Source organism: Eschrichtius robustus, chromosome 1 (assembly GCF_028021215.1).
Source record: "Eschrichtius robustus isolate mEscRob2 chromosome 1, mEscRob2.pri, whole genome shotgun sequence".
NCBI classification, from domain to species: domain Eukaryota; kingdom Metazoa; phylum Chordata; class Mammalia; order Artiodactyla; family Eschrichtiidae; genus Eschrichtius; species Eschrichtius robustus.
The window spans coordinates 118,832,519-118,851,890 of record NC_090824.1 but is presented as its reverse complement, the minus strand read 5'-3'; the positions used below and the strand labels follow the sequence as shown (position 1 = coordinate 118,851,890).

At 35.7% G+C, this 19,372-nt stretch overlaps 1 protein-coding gene across 3 annotated transcripts in view; it reads right to left on the bottom strand.

Moving 5' to 3' along the window:
- The window catches only part of TCF12 (transcription factor 12), a 373,142-nt gene that overhangs the window by 213,473 nt on the left and 140,297 nt on the right, over window positions 1-19,372 (bottom strand). For 2 of the 3 annotated variants that reach the window (XM_068552268.1, XM_068552257.1), the window contains exon 4: window positions 6,942-7,015. In XM_068552268.1, coding sequence (XP_068408369.1) covers window positions 6,942-7,015 — 74 coding nt within the window. Of the gene's footprint in view, window positions 1-6,941; window positions 7,016-19,372 lie in introns of those variants that run through there. The other variant, XM_068552277.1, reaches the window with a different exon arrangement.

Here is a 19,372-nt window from a genome sequence, read left to right as displayed (position 1 = left end):
AAACCCTTTGTGCCATTCCCTGTGTCAAAGTTTATTTTTAATTGGTTCTCTATTTCTCAAAGGATAGACTTTATTTCTTCTACAGAAAGGTTATCTGCCTTATCACACTATTCACCTACAAAGCAAGGTGATTTACTATTTTCTAAATTTGGTGATTTTGGTGCCTCTGTAACTTGTGGTCCCATCATTCTACATTTCCAGAAAGAGTTGTCTTCCTTTCAACCTTATTCACACAAATACTGTTTGTCCTACAATATTCTACTCAAATTCTTCCTATTCTATTAAGTCTTTCCTGACCACTCAAAGTAATTTCTCCCTCTCCTGTAATCTCATGGTAATCAGTGAAATTACTTTGGTAATTAATTATTTGTTGCCTAATTAGAGCTTCTCACTGCTGCCTTAAAAGAGTTAAAGTTTTATAGTTTATTTAAAATAAAGATGACTTGGTAAGTATGACTTGTATTTCCAACCATATTTCCTGAACTCTAAGATACACATTTATTCGCTTTTGACATTTCAGAAACTGAGTGCATCTACAAATCTCAGCAGGGTAAAACTGGGGAACCACAGTAAGAGCAAGTTCCTTAAAAGCAGGCAGACAACACTGTCATCCTTATTTACAAGGGTAGCTCTCATGCCACTGTGTTCTGCTGGGAGAAGAAAACAACACGTTCTCTCTGCTCCTAGGTACTCCCAAGGCCTCTACTGTCAAATGTAAATGAACTACACACCAGGTTCTCTCAAAACTCCACCCAGTATAACCCTTCCTGGGGTCAGAATGACCCCTGTTTGTTTTGCATAGATAGCATGTGAAGGGAATTAAGCCCCTATTATGCCATCTCCAACTTGCTACCCATCAAACTTCAGAGTGGTTATTAGCCAAACTCTTCCATATATATGAAGGAACAGATATTGTATACTTGCTAAGAATGGAGAGAGCACTAAGCAAAATTAAAGATCCCTTTAGCCACATCTAGCAGAAATGGTCCAAAGTTGTTAGAGAAGTAACATTAAATGAATACAGATAACCTTACGGACTCATTTTAGTGTCCACAGAATCTGAAAGCTCTATGTTTACTCTAGTTGAATTTTTATTTGTTTTTGTTTCCTTTAACCCAAGTACCTAATCTATGGCTTTGTGTATGACTCTCAGAAGTCTAGAACAAATTCTGAATCCTTGTACCCTAATATTTTCATTTTTCTACCTGATCTGGTCTGTCAGGCTGCCATCCACGTGTATTCCTGACAGCTGATCTGAGAAATGACCACTGCTGGTGCTTTTTAAATAAACTGAACCCTCATATCCCTTCACTGCAACAGGTAGCACAAGTCACAGTATATTTACAATGAAAGACTTCAAAACATATCAACTATTTATCCCTTAACAGAAAGTCCCTGAGATTATTTTGTGCTGAGTCATACACAGCAGCTAAGCTAAGTATTTTAAAGCCAACTCATCACCACATAACTGGTTTTCCCCTTCTCCACTAATAGGCCTAAGTCCGGAACTTCAGTAAGGTAGTTATTATTAGTATCCACCACCTCCGGCCCCCACAACCAATGCAAAAGGGAAAAGAAGAAAAAAGTTTGAGGCAAAGAGAAGCAACGTGCCTAGAGTCATACAGCTAAGAAACAGGAGTGCCAGAAACCGCACAGGCATCTTAATTTCAACATTCAAGCTCTTAAATTCTACACTATTCTGCCTCACGAAACACTATACTTGCCAGGCAAATTTTTTAAAAAATCAAATAATGTCCAATGCCCTCTTTATCAATTGCAGATCCTCTTCTTTTTTCATCTTTGTCCTCTCTCTCCTCCCATTCCTTCAGTATATGGAAGAAAATTTAAGACAATTCTTTGAGTTGGGAAATTCTAAGGTAAGGGGGTTAAAAATACTAGCACAGAATTCAGAATATGTGAGTTCTAGGCCACAGTCTGTCATTAACTAGGCAAACTTTCTGGCCAAATCTCATGTGTATTTTGTATCAACAGCACACATCTCAACCTAGCCAAATCTCATACTCTCTTAAGTTTCCTCCTCTACAAACTAAAAGGACTGGATATAAATAAAACACCTTCTAGTTTTGAAAATTCTTCTAGCTTTCAAAATTTGAATATTGCAAAATGGGGAGGGAAGGAAGAACAACACGAGCGAGATTGTTTCATTCTGCAAACCATATTATAAAGAGAAGGGAAAACTATGGTAGAAATTTAGCAATTAGAAAAAATAAGCACTCAAACTCTACTCAATTGAATGTTGTTTCTTTTCCAAAAATAACTACCACAATGGGTTATATGTAACCTGAAAATACTTATGATTAAACTGCCAACTCCTGGGCATTGATGGTACCTATAAATATAATTTCTATTAGTGGTTACCTACCAGTGAACTCATACCTTTTAAATTAAGGAATGCAAAACTCTGTATTGTAGGAAAGAGTATCAACAGAAAGACTTCTCTTTCCTATGAGCCCTCTCATAACCCCTTGCCCAGGGTATAAACTCCAAAGGTACTTCAGCACTGTGAGCTTGGCCTAGGTTGGGTAGCAGAGCTTAAAAGGGCAGGAAAACCAAGATGACATGGCCCCTTGGAATTTCCGTAAACTAAAATGATCAGACAACATTTTTGAAACAGAATTTGTACATGAGGAAATATAAGCATGAAAATACATAATAAAATATTAGATATTTGGAGAAAATAATAATGGTGGCAATAATAGTAACAGCAGCTTTCATTTATTGTTATCAATAAATGAAATGAAATACTTCATAGCTATTATTACACTCCATCTTTACCAAAATCCTACAAAGTATCTGTAAGATTATCATAATTATAGAGATTAGAAACCTGAGGCACAAAGAGGTTATGTAATTTGTCCAAGGTCACAGAGCACAACTCTTCAGAGGCTGTGATCTTAAATAAAATGCTTCACTAAGCAGTGTCATCAATCAGGGCAATAATTTGTAAGCACAGAAGAAAGCCCTATAACCATTAATTAATACCACCACCATCTACTTCAAGTTTCACCACCTTGTATCAATTTTGGTTCTTTCCCCTCCTCGATCTCCAAACACAATTAATCTAGTATATCTAATGATTATTCCTCAATCTGATTATATTCAGCAAACACATACAGAGCATTCATTATATATAAAGCATTATACAGACAAAAACTTTTATATCAAAGTTTGTCAGAAGACTTCTGCATTCCCAAGAAAGATATTGAAGGGGAAAGGAAATCAATTTTATTTATGTCCTTTACAAATCTAAAAGAAGTAAAAGTATAGTATTAATAAACATGACTGAATCAGAAAACAATTCTTACTCATTACACTTAGAATGCAGCACATTTGCAAATGTATTCATTCATTTAAATTTGTTTGTTACAAATAAATCTAGTTGATAAATTCTGACATATATAAGATTAAAGCCAACACTTATAGAGTACTCACTATGTACCAGACACTGATCTAAGCACTGCCCACTGTACATGTATCTCATTTAATTCTCACAACAACCTTGTAAAGTAATTATTATTATCCCCATTTCAGAGATGAGTAAACTGAGGTACAGTAAATCTAAAGAAAGGGGGGTGGGGGGAATCTGAAACTAGAATAAATCATTAACACTGTAGAAAATAAGTAAAAATCATGATATTCTCTGGCCTTTATGCCTGGTTACAAATGTCAAATATAGAAAACATTCATTTGTAGGAAAGAATAAAAAATAAGGGAGGGAGGGGACAAAGTCATTAATTAATTATACCTCTGCCCATGTCTAAATTATCTGAGATTAATCGCTCCTTTCAGTCTCTGGTGCTTTAAATTCAATCACCACTTTCACAAATTTCTGAAAATAGAAGCGCTATTCAATCATGATGATGCTTTTATCTGTTCACGTGTGTGTTTTTGTTCTGCACAGGTTGGGAGTAGGTCAACGGTGCTGTGGGTAGTTCTGATAACCGGAAACTCAACCAACCACCTGTACGCTATGAGGCTACTTTTCTGGTGGATTTGGGAAAAACAGGGAAGACGCACTAGAAAGAGCTCTGCTGTAGTGACTTTTCTTACTTCTGAAAGAATGGGCATGGGGTAAAACACTGAAAAGAAGTTTGTGGGCTCTTAGCCACACAATTCCAGTGGAACTCACTTATGCATCAAGGTTACTAGAGCAGAATGGTATCTTCATCAAAATTAAAGTCAGGACCTATTAGGCAAAAAGTATAAAGAGAAAAAATTCTCCTTGAAAAGTTGTTAAATAAATATTGATCTCAACCTTCATGATTCTGTATAGCCAATCTTGTACACTAAAATGTATAGTAATACAGTATTAATAGAGTTCATATGCTAAATACTATTTTACAGTACTGCAAAAAATTATTCTTTCTCCCTTATAGTTCTGAGTGGAGGGAGAAGAGCAGCAACTCAGACAGCTGAATCCATCTAAATTAAAAGCATATGCTTTATAACTCCACTACACTACTCATTTTGCAGTTTTTAGATACCTTTTTATCATGACCTACCACAAAAAGTAAAATTAAAAATTTTTCTATCATTAATGTATAATCAAATTATTTATTAAATGAGATTTTCTGTGATGGAAATGTGTTATTTATACAATATAGTAAAGTCTAAATAAATGTCATTCACATAATTTCTACAAAGGCATCTGCAATTTCATTAAAGCTTAAACTGACTTGTTAATTTTACTAACAATGTGTCAAAACTAGTTTTTAGCCAATATCGTTATTTATTTCTAAATTTAAAAAACTCACCGCATTAAAACACTCAGGAGAATGAAGTACTTTGTTCAACTGAGATTCTTATTAACAAAATTATATCCATCTATACTTATGATTATGAAAAACGTAGTCAAGATGGTGAAAGATATTTAATAATAAAACTCAAAAAGTTGACAATCTTCCTATAAGGAGTGCTGAGGACAGCTTCAAAGATAACCATAAATGTCTCTCCCTGATGAGATGAGTTCAGGAGAGAAATAAATGGTTTGAAATTGTAAATAAAATATAACATCTCGACTAACACTAACACTAATCATGACTAGGATAAAGGAAGACAGTTATTGGAAGAGTAGATTTCACTGGGAACAAAAAGAAAGGAGGGCAGTAAATCACTGTTCTATCAGATCACTCAGTAGACAGGCAGGGAAAAAAATGTGTGTGAATAGTGTGTGTGCGTGTGCGTGCACACGTGCATGTGGTATGGCTGTATGGGATATCTTGAGATTAATCTGGATTTTTATAATAGAAAACTACTATAAAATCAATTTAACTTTTCACTGTACATAACATACACTGAAAAAAACAAATTAAGAATAAAAAACTGCATTTCACATTTGACCTATAGATCAAATAGCATAAAGAAAAGCAAGATTTGCTTTGAAGTCCATCTCTAAAGGTAAACTTAATTTCAGGAACATGAAATATATAAATGTTTGGATATATTATTATGGTCTCTTCTCCTAAAATCCTACTTAGTACTCAAGTAGAAAAACACTGAAAGTTTGAAAGGGAAGTAAGGTACAAAGGCACCACTTAATGTATATTAAGAAATAACATGTTATCACACAGTAACTCAAGGCTCTGAAAGAAAATAATCCAGTATCAACTAGTATTGTCCTCTAATACATAAAATCTCTACTTCAAAATCGAAACAGGAAACTTATCTTTCCTATTCACAATATTATTCAAAAAATAAAAAAATTTTAAAGGTGGAAGGAAATTTGGATATCAACCAGTTTACACACAAGATAAAATATCACGTCCAAGATTAAGTAGCAAGTTCAAAGTAGTGTCAATAGTAGATCCTGTGATACCCAGGACAGTGCTGTTTACACTACAACTCAGCTTTCACAGCACTGATTTGAGAGAAGGGAACACTAAAACCCATGTTTAACAGTCTCTCTCTTCAGTTTCCTGGATTCCACAGGACTATTCCAGTTCTTCTCCCAAGTATTTAAAATAAATTAAACATATTTACAGCCAAATATAATAGCAAAACCACATATTTTAGTAAGTATGTTCACTCAGCATTTTTCAATGCACAACAGTGTAACCCATATGGAGACTATGAATTCCAATCACATTATTCAGGTTTTCTTCCACTTAAACCAATTTGCTTCTAGAGTTAAGTGCCCATAAATTTTATGCTTGTCTATTTTCTCTTGGTTAATTCTGAGAGAAATAAATAGTTCATTATTCATTCAAAGTATGACCTTTTGGAAAAGGTAGCTCTTAACCTCATCAATTTACTGTGGAATCTGGGAGCACAGCATTTAATTTTATTGTCAATTCTTTGGTCTAATTTTCAGTCTCTCAGTCTCATTTTTTAAAGTTTTGGGGAATTTTTTGGTCTTTTAATTTCTGGAAAAGGCTCTAAACTTTTAACCTTTCACTGTGTAGCATGTTAGCTTGGTCCTATTTTCTCTTAACTGCCAACCAAGAAATGTCATCTGTTGTATCTGTTTTGATATGCTTCCAAGAGACAGGGCTATAGAATCCCTGATACAAATCGCTGATGACTACTGTAGCAAGAACGTGAAAGGGGAGACTAGAAGCTGGTCCTTTGAGAGCTCTCAAGGCAAATAAACAATACAAGAAGAAAAATGACTATGTTTAGAGATTACTTAGTGAGGCATTCCAAGCTCTTCCAACTTTAGTAAAGGGTATTACAAGTAGTTGAGGTGTAGAAATAACATCAAGAATATTTCTTTCATTGTAGGACATAAAATGAACTCCCATAGTATGACAGTTAAGGGAAAGAATTAAAGCTACTATGAAGGTACTGGGTATTCTAATATATTCCCATAAAATACATTAATCTTCACTTCTCTTAGGAAACAGAACTCACATACGAAAGAACTTACTTATTCTGCCAAATTATCTTTACAATTTTAATCAAGGGTTGATGAGCAAACTTACTCTAGATGAGTCATAAGAGGGGCTTGGTTGACCACTTGTTCCCCAAGATGTCGTACCTCCTCGTTCATCCATACCTAAGGAGAGAAGAAAGTAAACAATATAAATCCAAGAGGACACAATGATGGGTTTTGTTTGGTATAGCAGATAATACAGTTCAGTGAGTGGTATCTGCATTTGATTGGAACTGGCTGTGTATCAATCCTTGCCTCAGAAAACTACAGAAATAAGTTACTTGGGAGTATCTTTATCACTGCTCTATACAATGCCCTACATACATTGCCAATGTAGGTCTTTGGAGACTTTCGAACAGAGCATAATCTAGGTCTCTCCACCTCTGTCTCCACCAACTGCTACTTCTAAGAGTAGATGAATGCCCCACCCCCAACTTTCTGAAGTTTAGTACTGCCTCCATGAATATATGAAGTGAATAAGGGTTAGAAAATGAAGCAAGTCAAACAAGTGCTCAAGTTAATAAAACTGGTTTCTATCAAAGCACTGAGTAGCTATTCTTAACTGAAGACATCAAACTAAATCAAACTATATCAAGCCATATCAAATCAACATTAATTATATCAAAACTAATCAAAATGATGTGACAACTCATCCTAATAAAATCTCCTCTAAAATCTGATTCTAAACGAGTAGATCTACTCTTAGGAAAATTGCAAAGGAAGACTCAATGTGACAAGGATAAATTACCATTAACAACAAAACAATTCACTATCCTCCTTAATGTACCTTCTGAAGCTTTGGCTCCATTATTTTCACCTTCCAGTCAATCCCCAGAAAAACCTGAAAGAGCTGGAGATCTCTCAATCCAGCCATTTCTCCCCTTTCTGTTTTGAAGACCAGCCTTTCTCATCCTTGACTCCTAACAGGGTACACTTTCCCAACCCCTTCTGAGATTCTTTCTACGATGAAATACAAATGGTTGACTTTTTTTGTTTCATTCTTGCATGAGAAAACTCTAGATGTTACAAAAACAACATTCTGTTAAGTATAGAACCTCTTTTTCTTCAAAAAAATTCCTTGAAGTCTTCTGTGATTTAGATGAGAAGGGGTCTGTACTAAGTTAAATGCTACAAATTCTCCAATAACTAGCCACGATTCCCAAGGCTCTTTCATAGGGACAGAATTGCCAATTGAAGGACTAGGTGACAAAAGCAAGGAAAGGAAGTCAGTACCCAAAGTAAAATACACTAATTACTAATTCAGTTAGTAGGACCCTAATTTATTCTTTTTATGAATCTGTACTTCCTATATCAAAAACAGTACAGAGAAAAGATGGGTACCTACTATAAACAACACATTAGGCACAATTTCAAATGAATCAGAAGCTTTAAAAACACACAGATTACATGTAAAAACAAAACAAAACAAAAACCAACAACAACAAAAAACAGTGTTTTTGTTTTTTTCATTCTTGGAGAATTCTTATTAAAATTCTAGATTTAAGAAAGATTCTACAAGTCCGGGGAGTATCATGTAAAAACACACTTTGTTACTAAATACCAGTATCCAGTTACCTGTGGTCTATTTTCCAAGCATTTTCTTTGCAATCAACACTGTAGAATAGCAGATAGGATTCCAATGAGACCCAATCCAAGACAAAGACTACTATCAATCTACAAAATCCATTAATATAAAGCTACTTACGAAACTGCAAATAATTTTAGGAAAAGTTTTATTTAAAAAGATCATACTTTCCATTTGTAACTTTTTTTCTAAATAAGTTACATTTTTAAAATATCATATATCCAAAGTAAAATGCAAAAGTAAATTGGCTCCTGAAAGCAGGGTCTCAAATATTTGCACACCCATGTTCATAGCAGCATTATTTACAATAGCCAAAATGTAGAAGTGACTTCAGTGTCCATTGACAGATGAATGGATAAACAAAATGTGGTATATACCTACAATAGAATATTATTCAGCTTTAAAAAGGAAAGAAATTCTTACACATGCTACAACCTGAGGACATTATGTTAAGTGAAATAAGCTAATCACAAAAGGACAAATAGTATATGGTTCCACTTATATGAGGTACCCAGAGTAGACAAATCCATAAAAAGCAGAATGGTGGGCCTGGGGGTGGGGAGTAAACATAACTTTCATTGAACATTTAGAACAAACAATGCAAACTTATTTTGATGATCCTATTTCTAATGAAAAGAATTCATTTTATGCCTCTGAATTGTCTTTTATCAAATAATAAATATGGGGGCTATGTGTTATTTTAAATACATTTGTAAAAGAAAATATATGGGTGCCTGCTATAGAAAACATCTCAGACAAAATTTTAAGTGATAAATGAAATTCTGTGAAAACACATACTTAATTCTCATCAGGTGACACTAATTACTTCCACAACATGAAAGAAGAGCAAAGATTAATTAAATAAAATGGTAATTAATTAAGCCACCAACTAAAGAGTACTACATACCAACGATACAAGACATGTAGAGGGCTCAAAGGATGCTACAGAATAACAAGGATCTGGCTAGGGTTTAAACTCAGAGCTCTACAGCTTTATTGTTAATGTATCTAGACTCTGAGCAGAAGATCGTGGCTGGCACTGACAAAGGCAAGAGTCATCCTTTAGCATCAACGATTCCTTTCTGCTGAACACAATGGCTGTACAAACATAGAAATATGACAGGAATAATAAACTTTCCAAAGCTTCAGCCACAAGACCAAGGTAACCAGGAAAAAAAGAAATTACACACAGAAAATAAACAATACAGAAATTATACAAATTGATCAAAATCTGAAAAACTTTTATCAACAAGAAAATATACCACAGTTGCAATACAGTAATTAGGAGGAAAACATTTCTATTAAGATATATCTGAATCACCACTGCCATATATTTTTCCTTCCTTACTATTTCTAGCCTACACATGCCAATTCAACAATTTTTGAGATGCTAGTGCCTCAACTTACAGATTAAAATGGTAGATGTAACAGAAAGTTTAGGAATAATTAAGTAGTAGAAACACTTCTGAGTCTTGCTTAACTTTCTAATTAATCTATTTCTCTGCAACAAAATTAAAAGGGTTAACCAATAATTCAACTAATATAGAGATTTAAATGACACTTTTTAAATCTTTTATATACAGAATCTCTTTAAGTACCTGCTTTTCTGAATGGAACCAATTAAAATCCAATATATATTTTGATTCCATGTGCCTCATTTTAAAAGGCTTAATATTTTATTTAACATTTTTCAGTAAAGAACAAACATTAAATTTTAGACCGTATATCTAAAAACACTGGTTTGTGAATTCAATGAAACAATCTGCTTCCTTCTCTTGTAAAACATTTAATAGGAAAAGTAACTGAAAGCTAATCATAAATTACTACACATACAGGCACTTCCCTAAGAGGCTGGGAGCCTGAAGAAGGAATACAAGGTGTAACCAAGTTTTTGAGATGTCAGAGAGCAAGACTCTTGGAGGAGCAAGTAAACTTAGCCAAGTAAAACATCTAGCATTACTTTCTTTCCTACGAAGGACTCAGGTACTAGTTTGCCTGCCTCCTCTCTACTGCCACCATCTTTTTTGACTGAAAGTGCTCTCTTTCTTGAATCAATACAAAATTATCTCACAGCTTCTATCCTACTACTTCTTTCATTCTCCTAGCACAAAATCCTAGAGACTTCTCTAGGTTTTTAGCCATTAGCAAAAACTGGAAACATATTTTTGGGGTAGTGACTTTTCTATACCCTATACACCTGTTCCACACCGCCACCCCCCCCCCCCCGCAATCTGGGCCCCCAGGGGCTCAAAAACAGTACAGGGTTTGTGTACATGAAGCATTATTCAAGCTTTGGTGAGGCTCAGACAAGACCTACCTGGAGGTAAAAGGGGTGAATGAGGAGTAAAGCTGCTGACCAGCTCCTTCTCTCCCACCTGCTATCACCAGACCTATCACCAAAGACTCTGTCACACTAGACTACAAGGAGGGTGAAGGGAGAAACAGGTCTGGAATTGGAAAATATTTCAGGTACTGGTGGGGAGTCTAGAGAGCAGAGAAGTAATGAAAGGGAAAGCGGGGTGGGGGATACACAAAATCAAGAGAAGAGTAGTCAGGATATCCCTGCAGCAAAGCTATAAGAAAAACAAGTCAGGGCTTCCCTGGTAGTGCAGTGGTTGAGAATCCTCCTGCCAATGCAGGGGACACAGGTTCGAGCCCTGGTCCGGTAAGATCCCACATGCTGCGGAGAAACTAAGCCCGTGTGCCACAACTACTGAGCCTGCACTCTAGAGACCGCGAGCCACAACTACTAAGCCCGCGAGCCACAACTACTGAAGCCCATGCGCCTACAGCCCACACACAGCAACAAGAGAAGCCACTACAATGAGAAGCTTGTGCACCGCAACGAAGAGCAGCCCCCACTCGCCACAACTAGAGAAAGCCTGTTCACAGCAACAAAGACTCAACACAGCCAAAAATAAATAAAATAAAAATAAATTAATTAAAAAAAAAAAAAGCTTTTCAGAAAAAGAAGTCAATACAGCCACTTTGCTTTGTATTATGCCCAAGAGTTATTCCTTGTGGAAAAGGGACATATATAAAGTTGGGAGGAAGAGCACAGCAGATTGTATACCTCTCTTTCTCTCTGTCTCTTTCTCTCTTTCATACACACACACACAGCTTTTGGTAGCAGTGAAATCAGGTTTTTATTCTAGCAAATAAAATGTACTTCAAAAATATCAAATCCCAACACTGTTATAAATAAGGAAAAGATAATATACTTTGCAGGATTGCCATCTGCTATAGGATGATTCAATAGATAATTTGATAAAAGAAATCTGATTGGAGATAGCTATGTCAGATAACCAAAGCTATGGATGTGTCTCTTCAGTAGTTTCTTCACTCAATTTTATTTGTGGGGTAATGATACTCTTTTAGATCAGACTCAAAGGCTGCAATCAATTGTAAAACAATATACACCTAAAAACCCACCACCACCATTTTTTATTATATTTCTCAAATTTTAGATACTTATGAAATAAATCTACCGATGTGTTTTTCCAGAAATTCACTGTGAAACAGAATCAATTAGAATATAAAAGCAAATCCTTTGTTTTTATGTTACACATTAACGAAAAACAAATAAAACAGAAAAGCTATGGAAATGTTGAAATTGTAAGGAAATATAAGATCTGCTGCTTCATATCAAGTACATAACATTGGTTACAGAAATTTTTTTTTTTACTAAAAAAATTGAGATTCTGTAAAATGAACTGTCAAATTACAAAGTTTGACTCTTTTTAAAGTATGTAAGAAAATAAGACCAGTAAAAAGGTTAAAAGAATCACCTTTTTAGGTCATCTTTAAAATTAATCACAATTTCTATTTGGAATTGATGAGAACTAAGATTTTAAAAGTAGGGATATTCTAGTGCCAAAGTACACTAGAATAAGATAATTAAACATGACTAATTTCAAGAAAATGACTAATTTTGAAATTAACTTCCAAACAGTGATTTCGCTATGCTATTTTTATTAGCCACATCACTCTATATGAATGTCCTGTAAATATACAATTAAACAGGACATTCTAGTGATTTAATCAATGAAGTAAGAGTAGAAGGTCAAAAGGAAATGGCAGGTCTATCTGTTTAGGAAAAATAAAAAACTGCCTAATGCCCAGGGATTGAAACTAAGTTCTCAAAGGGCAAGCAGGTATTTTGTACCACCTTGAGAACTATCTGTAGTGACCCGGTATATTGAGGATTTGCTCTGATTGTCTGAAGAGACATTCTAATAACCCTGACAAAGCTCCTGAGCCATCTCCAAGCCTTCCCTAAACTATCTGGCTGTCAAATTTCTGGAAACAAGAAAAGGCCCTCCCAGTGCACCTAAAAGTAACTGTCATACTCCTCTGGAATCTAAACAACAAAGCCCTGCACCTAAACAACAATGTCAGATGTTTTCTTCCACAGAGGCACTAAAGAAGTCCACTCTAAAAAAGGCTTGATGCCTCTTCTCCAACTCTGGATAAGTCTCAGCAAAAAATGTCCCTATTCAGTCTCTCAATGATACAATCCCATTAGATTTACTTTATAAACATTTTCAAAATCTGTCTATGACTCACTATTTTTATTTTATTTTATTTTATATTTATTTATTTACTTGGCTGCACCGGGTCATTTGTTGAGGCACATGGGATCTTCGTTGTGGCATGCGGGATTTAGTACCCTGACCACGGATGGAACCCAAGCTCCCTGTGTTGGGAGGGCGGAGTCTTAACTGCTGGACCACCTGGGAAGTGCCTGACTCACTATTTTTAACATGATCATTTTAGTCTGAGCCACCATCACCTCTGTATTATGGCAGTAGCCTCCTAAAGAGCCTCCCTGCTTCTTGCCCCTGGACAGTGTGTATACTCTACATACGAACTAGAATGACCTTTTCAAAACAACTCAAATCCTGTCAACCCTATGCTCAAAATCTACCCATCTCATTCAGTATTAAATCCACTGGTCTACAGCGTTTCATGGGTTCCACCTCCCACCTCTCTGACTTCATCTCCTACTATTCATTCTCTTAGATCACTCTTTTTCAACTACATGGACCCCTGTTTTTGCTCAAACACAGTAAGCATGCTTCCTCCTTAGGGCCTTGCCACTTGTTCTTCCCTCTTCATAAAATGCTTCCTCCCAGATATCTGAATGGTTTGTTCCCCTAATATCCTTCAGGTCTCTCTATTCAAATATCATATTATATGGGGAGATGTTTACAATCTGTTTTTCCCCCCAGTACATTGAAAGCTCCAGGAAAACAAGAGTGTAGTCTGTTTTGTTCAATATTTTATGTTTGGTGCCTGGAACAATGTCTGACACACAGTAGGCATTAATAAATATTTGTGGAAGAAATAAATGTATAAAGTGGAAACAATATTCAGTTTAATGTAAGTGGGGCTGAAACTGGTTCCCTATTTGTTAGCTTACCATTCTTCTTTAGAAATAATCAAAACCAATATTCTAAATAAATGAATAGTAGTTTAAAAATTCCAATGAGAAGAAGTTAGACTATAAGTGACTCTATGAACTAGACAAGTAACTACCCCCAAAGAGCAAACATTATTTAAAAAGTGTTAGAGAAACCTAAATCCTCACTAGGCTTGGTGGCTAAACCACACACAGACGTTCAATACCACAGCTTTGAAATAACCTCATCACATGTCCTAAGAAAAATCACTTTGTATTCACTATAGTACAGTCTAATGTACACTGCTATAAAAGGAACTCTAAATAAAAAATGTTCCAGAAGTTTCATGTAGTCAGCATGATGTTGGGATATTTACAAACGTGGTTAGAAATGCAATAATCTCTTAAATTTGGTAACACATCTTTCATATTCCCTTAACCACTCAGTTACCCATTGTATTAATTTCTACCTTGGCAATATTTTGAGTAACTATCCCTTGCTCTGATTCAGGTCCTGTGTATTGCTTATTCTTCTATTATGTTCCATGCCAATCCACAGTTAACATTGCCAGCACAATTATCTTGCCATAAACACAAGTTGGATCACATCCATTCACTTTTCAAATATGATCCTCTGCTGCCTCAGGAATAACACTCACACTCCTGAGAGTAGCATTCTTCATGGTGGCCTCAATCTATTTTATTCAGCTTCAATACATACTATATTTCTCAGAAAACTCAATGCTCAGGATTCCCTGGTGGCACAGTGGTTAAGAACCTGCTTGCCAGTGCAGGGGTCACGGGTTCGAGCCCTGGTCCAGGAAGATCCCACATGCTGTGGAGCAACAAAGACAGTGTGCCACAACTACTGAGCCGGCGCTCTAGAGCCTGTGAGCCACAACTACTGAGCCTCTGTGCCACAACTACTGAAGCCCACGCACCTAGAGCCTGTGTTCCACAACAAGAAAGCCCGCGCACGGCAACAAAGACCCAATGCAACCAAAAATAAATAATGAATAAATAAATAAATAAAAATTAAAAAAAAAGAAAACTCAATGCTCCAGCCTCATCAAGACATTAATCACTCCCCAAACATGCCAAGCCTTGTCACACATTCATATTCTACTCCTATTGCTTCCTAGTCCTAGAATATCCACCCTTATCTTTTCCCCCACCTACTGAGTTTCTAATTTTGAATCAGTCTAAGATCGAATGTCCCCTCTTCTGAGATGTGTTCTCCATCAACTAAGTCAATATTAATCACACTTCTTCAGAAAATAATTTGCACTTATTTTGTCTTCAACATTGACAGTTATTTTTCACATATACCTTACCAATAAAACTTTATAACAGGGAACATACCTTGTTCATCTCTATGTACTTCTGGTACTTCGCAGAAGTGTGGTATTTTGCATTCAAATGTCTACTAAGTGGTTAAGGCACATATAAAATTAGGGGATTCACATGACAGTCTGTCATAAGAATTCAGTTAACTAGAGATGGGTTAAAAAAAGAAATTCAAGGTAGAAGAGGGATGTCTAGCAATCTAAGTAGATCTCCAAGAATTAGTAAAATAATAATAATTATTATTATTTTAAAAGTTTTTTTTTTTAATTTTTACACTTTATTTATTTATTTACTTTTGGCTGTATTTGGGTCTTCGTTTCTGTGTGTGGGCTTTCTCTAGTTGCGGCGAGTGGGGGCCACTCTTCATCGCGGTGCGCGGGTCTCTCACTGTCACGGCCTCTCTTGTTGCGGAGCACAGGCTCCAAACGCGCAGGCTCAGTACTTGTGGCTCACAGGCCTAGTTGCTCCGCGGCATGTGGGATCTTCCCAGACCAGGGCTCAAACCCGTGTCCCCTGCATTGGCAGGCAGATTCTCAACCACTGCGCCACCAGGGAAGCCCAAAAAGTATTATTTTTAAAAGCAGATTGCAAATATGCTGGAGGCAATCTCAAAACTGAACTAGTGAGTTCAGCTTCCAACATGATGCACTACACTCCTACAGACAGCTACTATAAATTCTGGAGAAAAAATATAAATATAAAACAAACTACGTAAAAACCCCACCTTAAGAGTAAACCTAAAGGGTTTACCAGGAGAATGAACAAAACCAGGCTGATTTTGGATGGGAATATAAACTTGGAAGAAGAGACCAAAATGAGTTTCTCCTTTTAACAGCTTTAGGGATCAGCACAGGTGAGTTTCCCACTTTAACGCTTCATCCCGCAGGCAAGCAGCAGCCACAGCACGCAGGAACTAAAATTCCAATAGAAAACTTACTATCTTTCTGGATAGAAGGAGAACAGGGAAGAGCAGGACAACCATAATCACCAGAAAGTAAGGACAGAATCCCCAAAAGGAGAGAGGCAGAAAAGATGAGTCCCAAATTTGGGGCACATCTCTGCTCAAGTCTTTGGATGAGCCCTGACGCACACATTCACAGGGCAGTTTGCAGTTGAGGCTGAAAGAATCAAATGAAATTGAGATTTGAGCAGCTGCTAACCTCAGGCAAGACAGAGTTTTCACTCTGAGTCTGATCCAATTAATGGCTCACTAAAACACAGAAATCAGAACTCTTTGGAGGAACATAAAAGAAACCAAAATTTCCACAAATAACATTCATAATATCTATAACACAAGCCAAAACTCCATGACAATGAAATGTGACCCAATCTCAAAGAAAAAGATAATCAAGAGAGGCCAACTTCAAGATGACCCAGATACTGAGATTTTCAGACAAGGGCATTAAACCAGGTACCTTACTATACCCAATCAAGTAAAGGACATATGCTTGTAATGAATGAAAAGACTGGAAATCTCACAGAGAAAAAGAAAACACACACACATACACACAAAAAACAAATGAAAGTTTAAAAAATTAAAATATCTGAAGTCTAAAAAAAAAAATTCTTGGATGGGTTTAAGAAAGGAATGGAGATGACAGTAAACAGTGAATGAATTTGATGACAGATGAACAGAAATAATTCAATTTGACAAAAAATTAAAAGAAAATAAACTGGGTCTTAGAGACCTAAAGGAAGATATTAAAAAGTCTAACATAGGCATAGTAAGAAAACAAAGAGACTAGGGTAGAAAAAATTTTTGAAGAAATAACGGCCAGAAAATTCACAAATGTGGTTAAAAGACACAAATTTACCAGTTAAGGACACTCTGTAAACCCAAAAGGATAAATATTAAGAAAACCATGTGCAGGAGACCATAGTCAAATTTCTGACAACCAAAAATACAGAGAAAACCTTGAATGTGGACAGAAAAAGGACACATTACATACAGAAGAACAACAATTCAAATACTGCAGACTTGTCTTTAGAAATTATGAATGTCACCAGATGTGGAAACACATCTTTAAAGTACGGAGGCATGGGGATCTCAGCCAGAATAAAAATATCCTTCAAGAATGGAGATGAAATACATTTTCAAATAAAATAAAATTAAGAATTTGTTACCAGCAAAACTTCAGTACAAAATACTAAAAGAAGTTCTTCAAGCTGAAGGATATGTTATCAGAGAGAAACTTGAATCTTGAGGAAGGAAAAAAGAACATGAGAAATAGCAAATATAAGAAACTGGTTTTTTTTTCCTTTTAACTTCTTTAAAAGTTATTTATATAAAAATTGTAACATTCTCTCACAGGAGTTACAATGTATTTAGCTGTAATACATATGACAAATATAGCATAAAAGAAGGCAGGGGTGGGGATAAATAGACATATAAGGTTACAAGATTTCTACATTTTATGTGAAATGGTAGAATATTAACTCTAAATTGACTGGGAGAAGTTAATGACATATATAACCTGAGAGAAACTACCAAAGCGGAAAAAAATGCAGAGGCGTCACTAAAAAGCCAACCAATAAATTAAAATGGAGTCCTAAGAAATAGCCAAATCCAAAAGAAAGAAATACATTTGAACAAAATACAGAAAGAAAAAACAGAAAACAAATGAATTAGTACACCTTAATCTAATCATACAATGAAACATTCCATTTTTGCCTGAGGAGGAAGACAAACAGAGAAGCATCAAACAGATACTACTCATTTCAATGAGAACACACCTCATTGCTCTGTGAGCTCATAAAGTCACGCTGTTGCTCGTCTTCAACAAGACAATTATATTTGGGTTTGGTGCGGGAAAAGAAAGATGAAAATATTACATTGCCCTTGCACATTAAACAAAAAACATACAGTACCACACCACTATGAAAACTGCATACAGAGGTTTTTAGGTTGTTTATTTTTATAGTACCCATCAGGATCATAAGTCAGTACCAATAAAGCAGCTTCTGCATAAGTATATTTTGGTGGATTTTTGCTGATTACCTAACACAATTTGCTATTTAAAAACAGCTGTGTGAGCAATTACTATTCTTAACTTAATTCCACAAACAATTCTATTCATTTCCTGTAATAAGGCCTGTGTACTCCCTGCGTTCAAGTCTTGGACCATTAATTCCTGTAATGGCAACACACTCTGCCTCTCTCAAAGGAACTCTGTAAAAATTTTTCCATCATATTTTCCTCATATTTTAAAATCCCATCCTCATATACTCTTCACACTCCCACTCATTTATTTCTAAATTCACAAAACAAAAATTTATATTGACTACCTTCACTCCTTTCAATTTATGCACTTACTCATTAATGAATCTCTTGCTAGTATCTAGCCTCTTCTTAGACCACACCAGCAAAACCCAATGCCAGTCACAAAGAAGGCTCTCAGTAAACATTTGTTTATATAAAACTGAACTCTTTCATGTCATCAAAGGTTATTCTAATCATAAAGCATAAAGGCCCCTTCTTGGTCTTAATTTCTTAGATCTCTATTGCAGAGGTCCGCAAATTTCTCCTATAAACAGCCGAACAGTAAATATTTTATGTCTGTGGGTCATACCCTCTCTTTACCAACTGTTCAACTCTACTACTGTAGCACAAAAGGAGTCACAGGCGATATGTAAACAAATAAAGAGTAACTGTATTCCAATAAAACTTTGTTTATAAAAACAAGTGATGAACCATGGGCCATATTTTGCCTACCCCTGCTCTATGGCATCCAATACTGTTAACCACCTTGCCTCCCTAGGATTTGCTGACGTTAACCTTTGGGCCCCTATTTCTATATATTAACACTTCCCCTTCTAGTGAAAAACTAGAAGTACCTGCTCTTCATTCCAAGAACTTCTCAATTTATGCTCTACCCCCTTCAACTGCTCCCTCAGTTTTATGATTTTGACTATCCCATCTGAATGATCAATTTCCAAATGCACACTCCCAGCTTTAAGCTCAGTTCTGTGTTTTGCATCTTGAATCATCAAATTCCTGCTGGAAGCTTTCATTCAGCTCTCCTGCCATCATCTTAAACCCATATTTGAAACTAGACTTTTCACATACCCTTCACTTCCTCCTCATATGCCTTTGGACCCTAATTATTAATATTTCTAATACTACAGGTAGTACTATAATAGTTCAGGT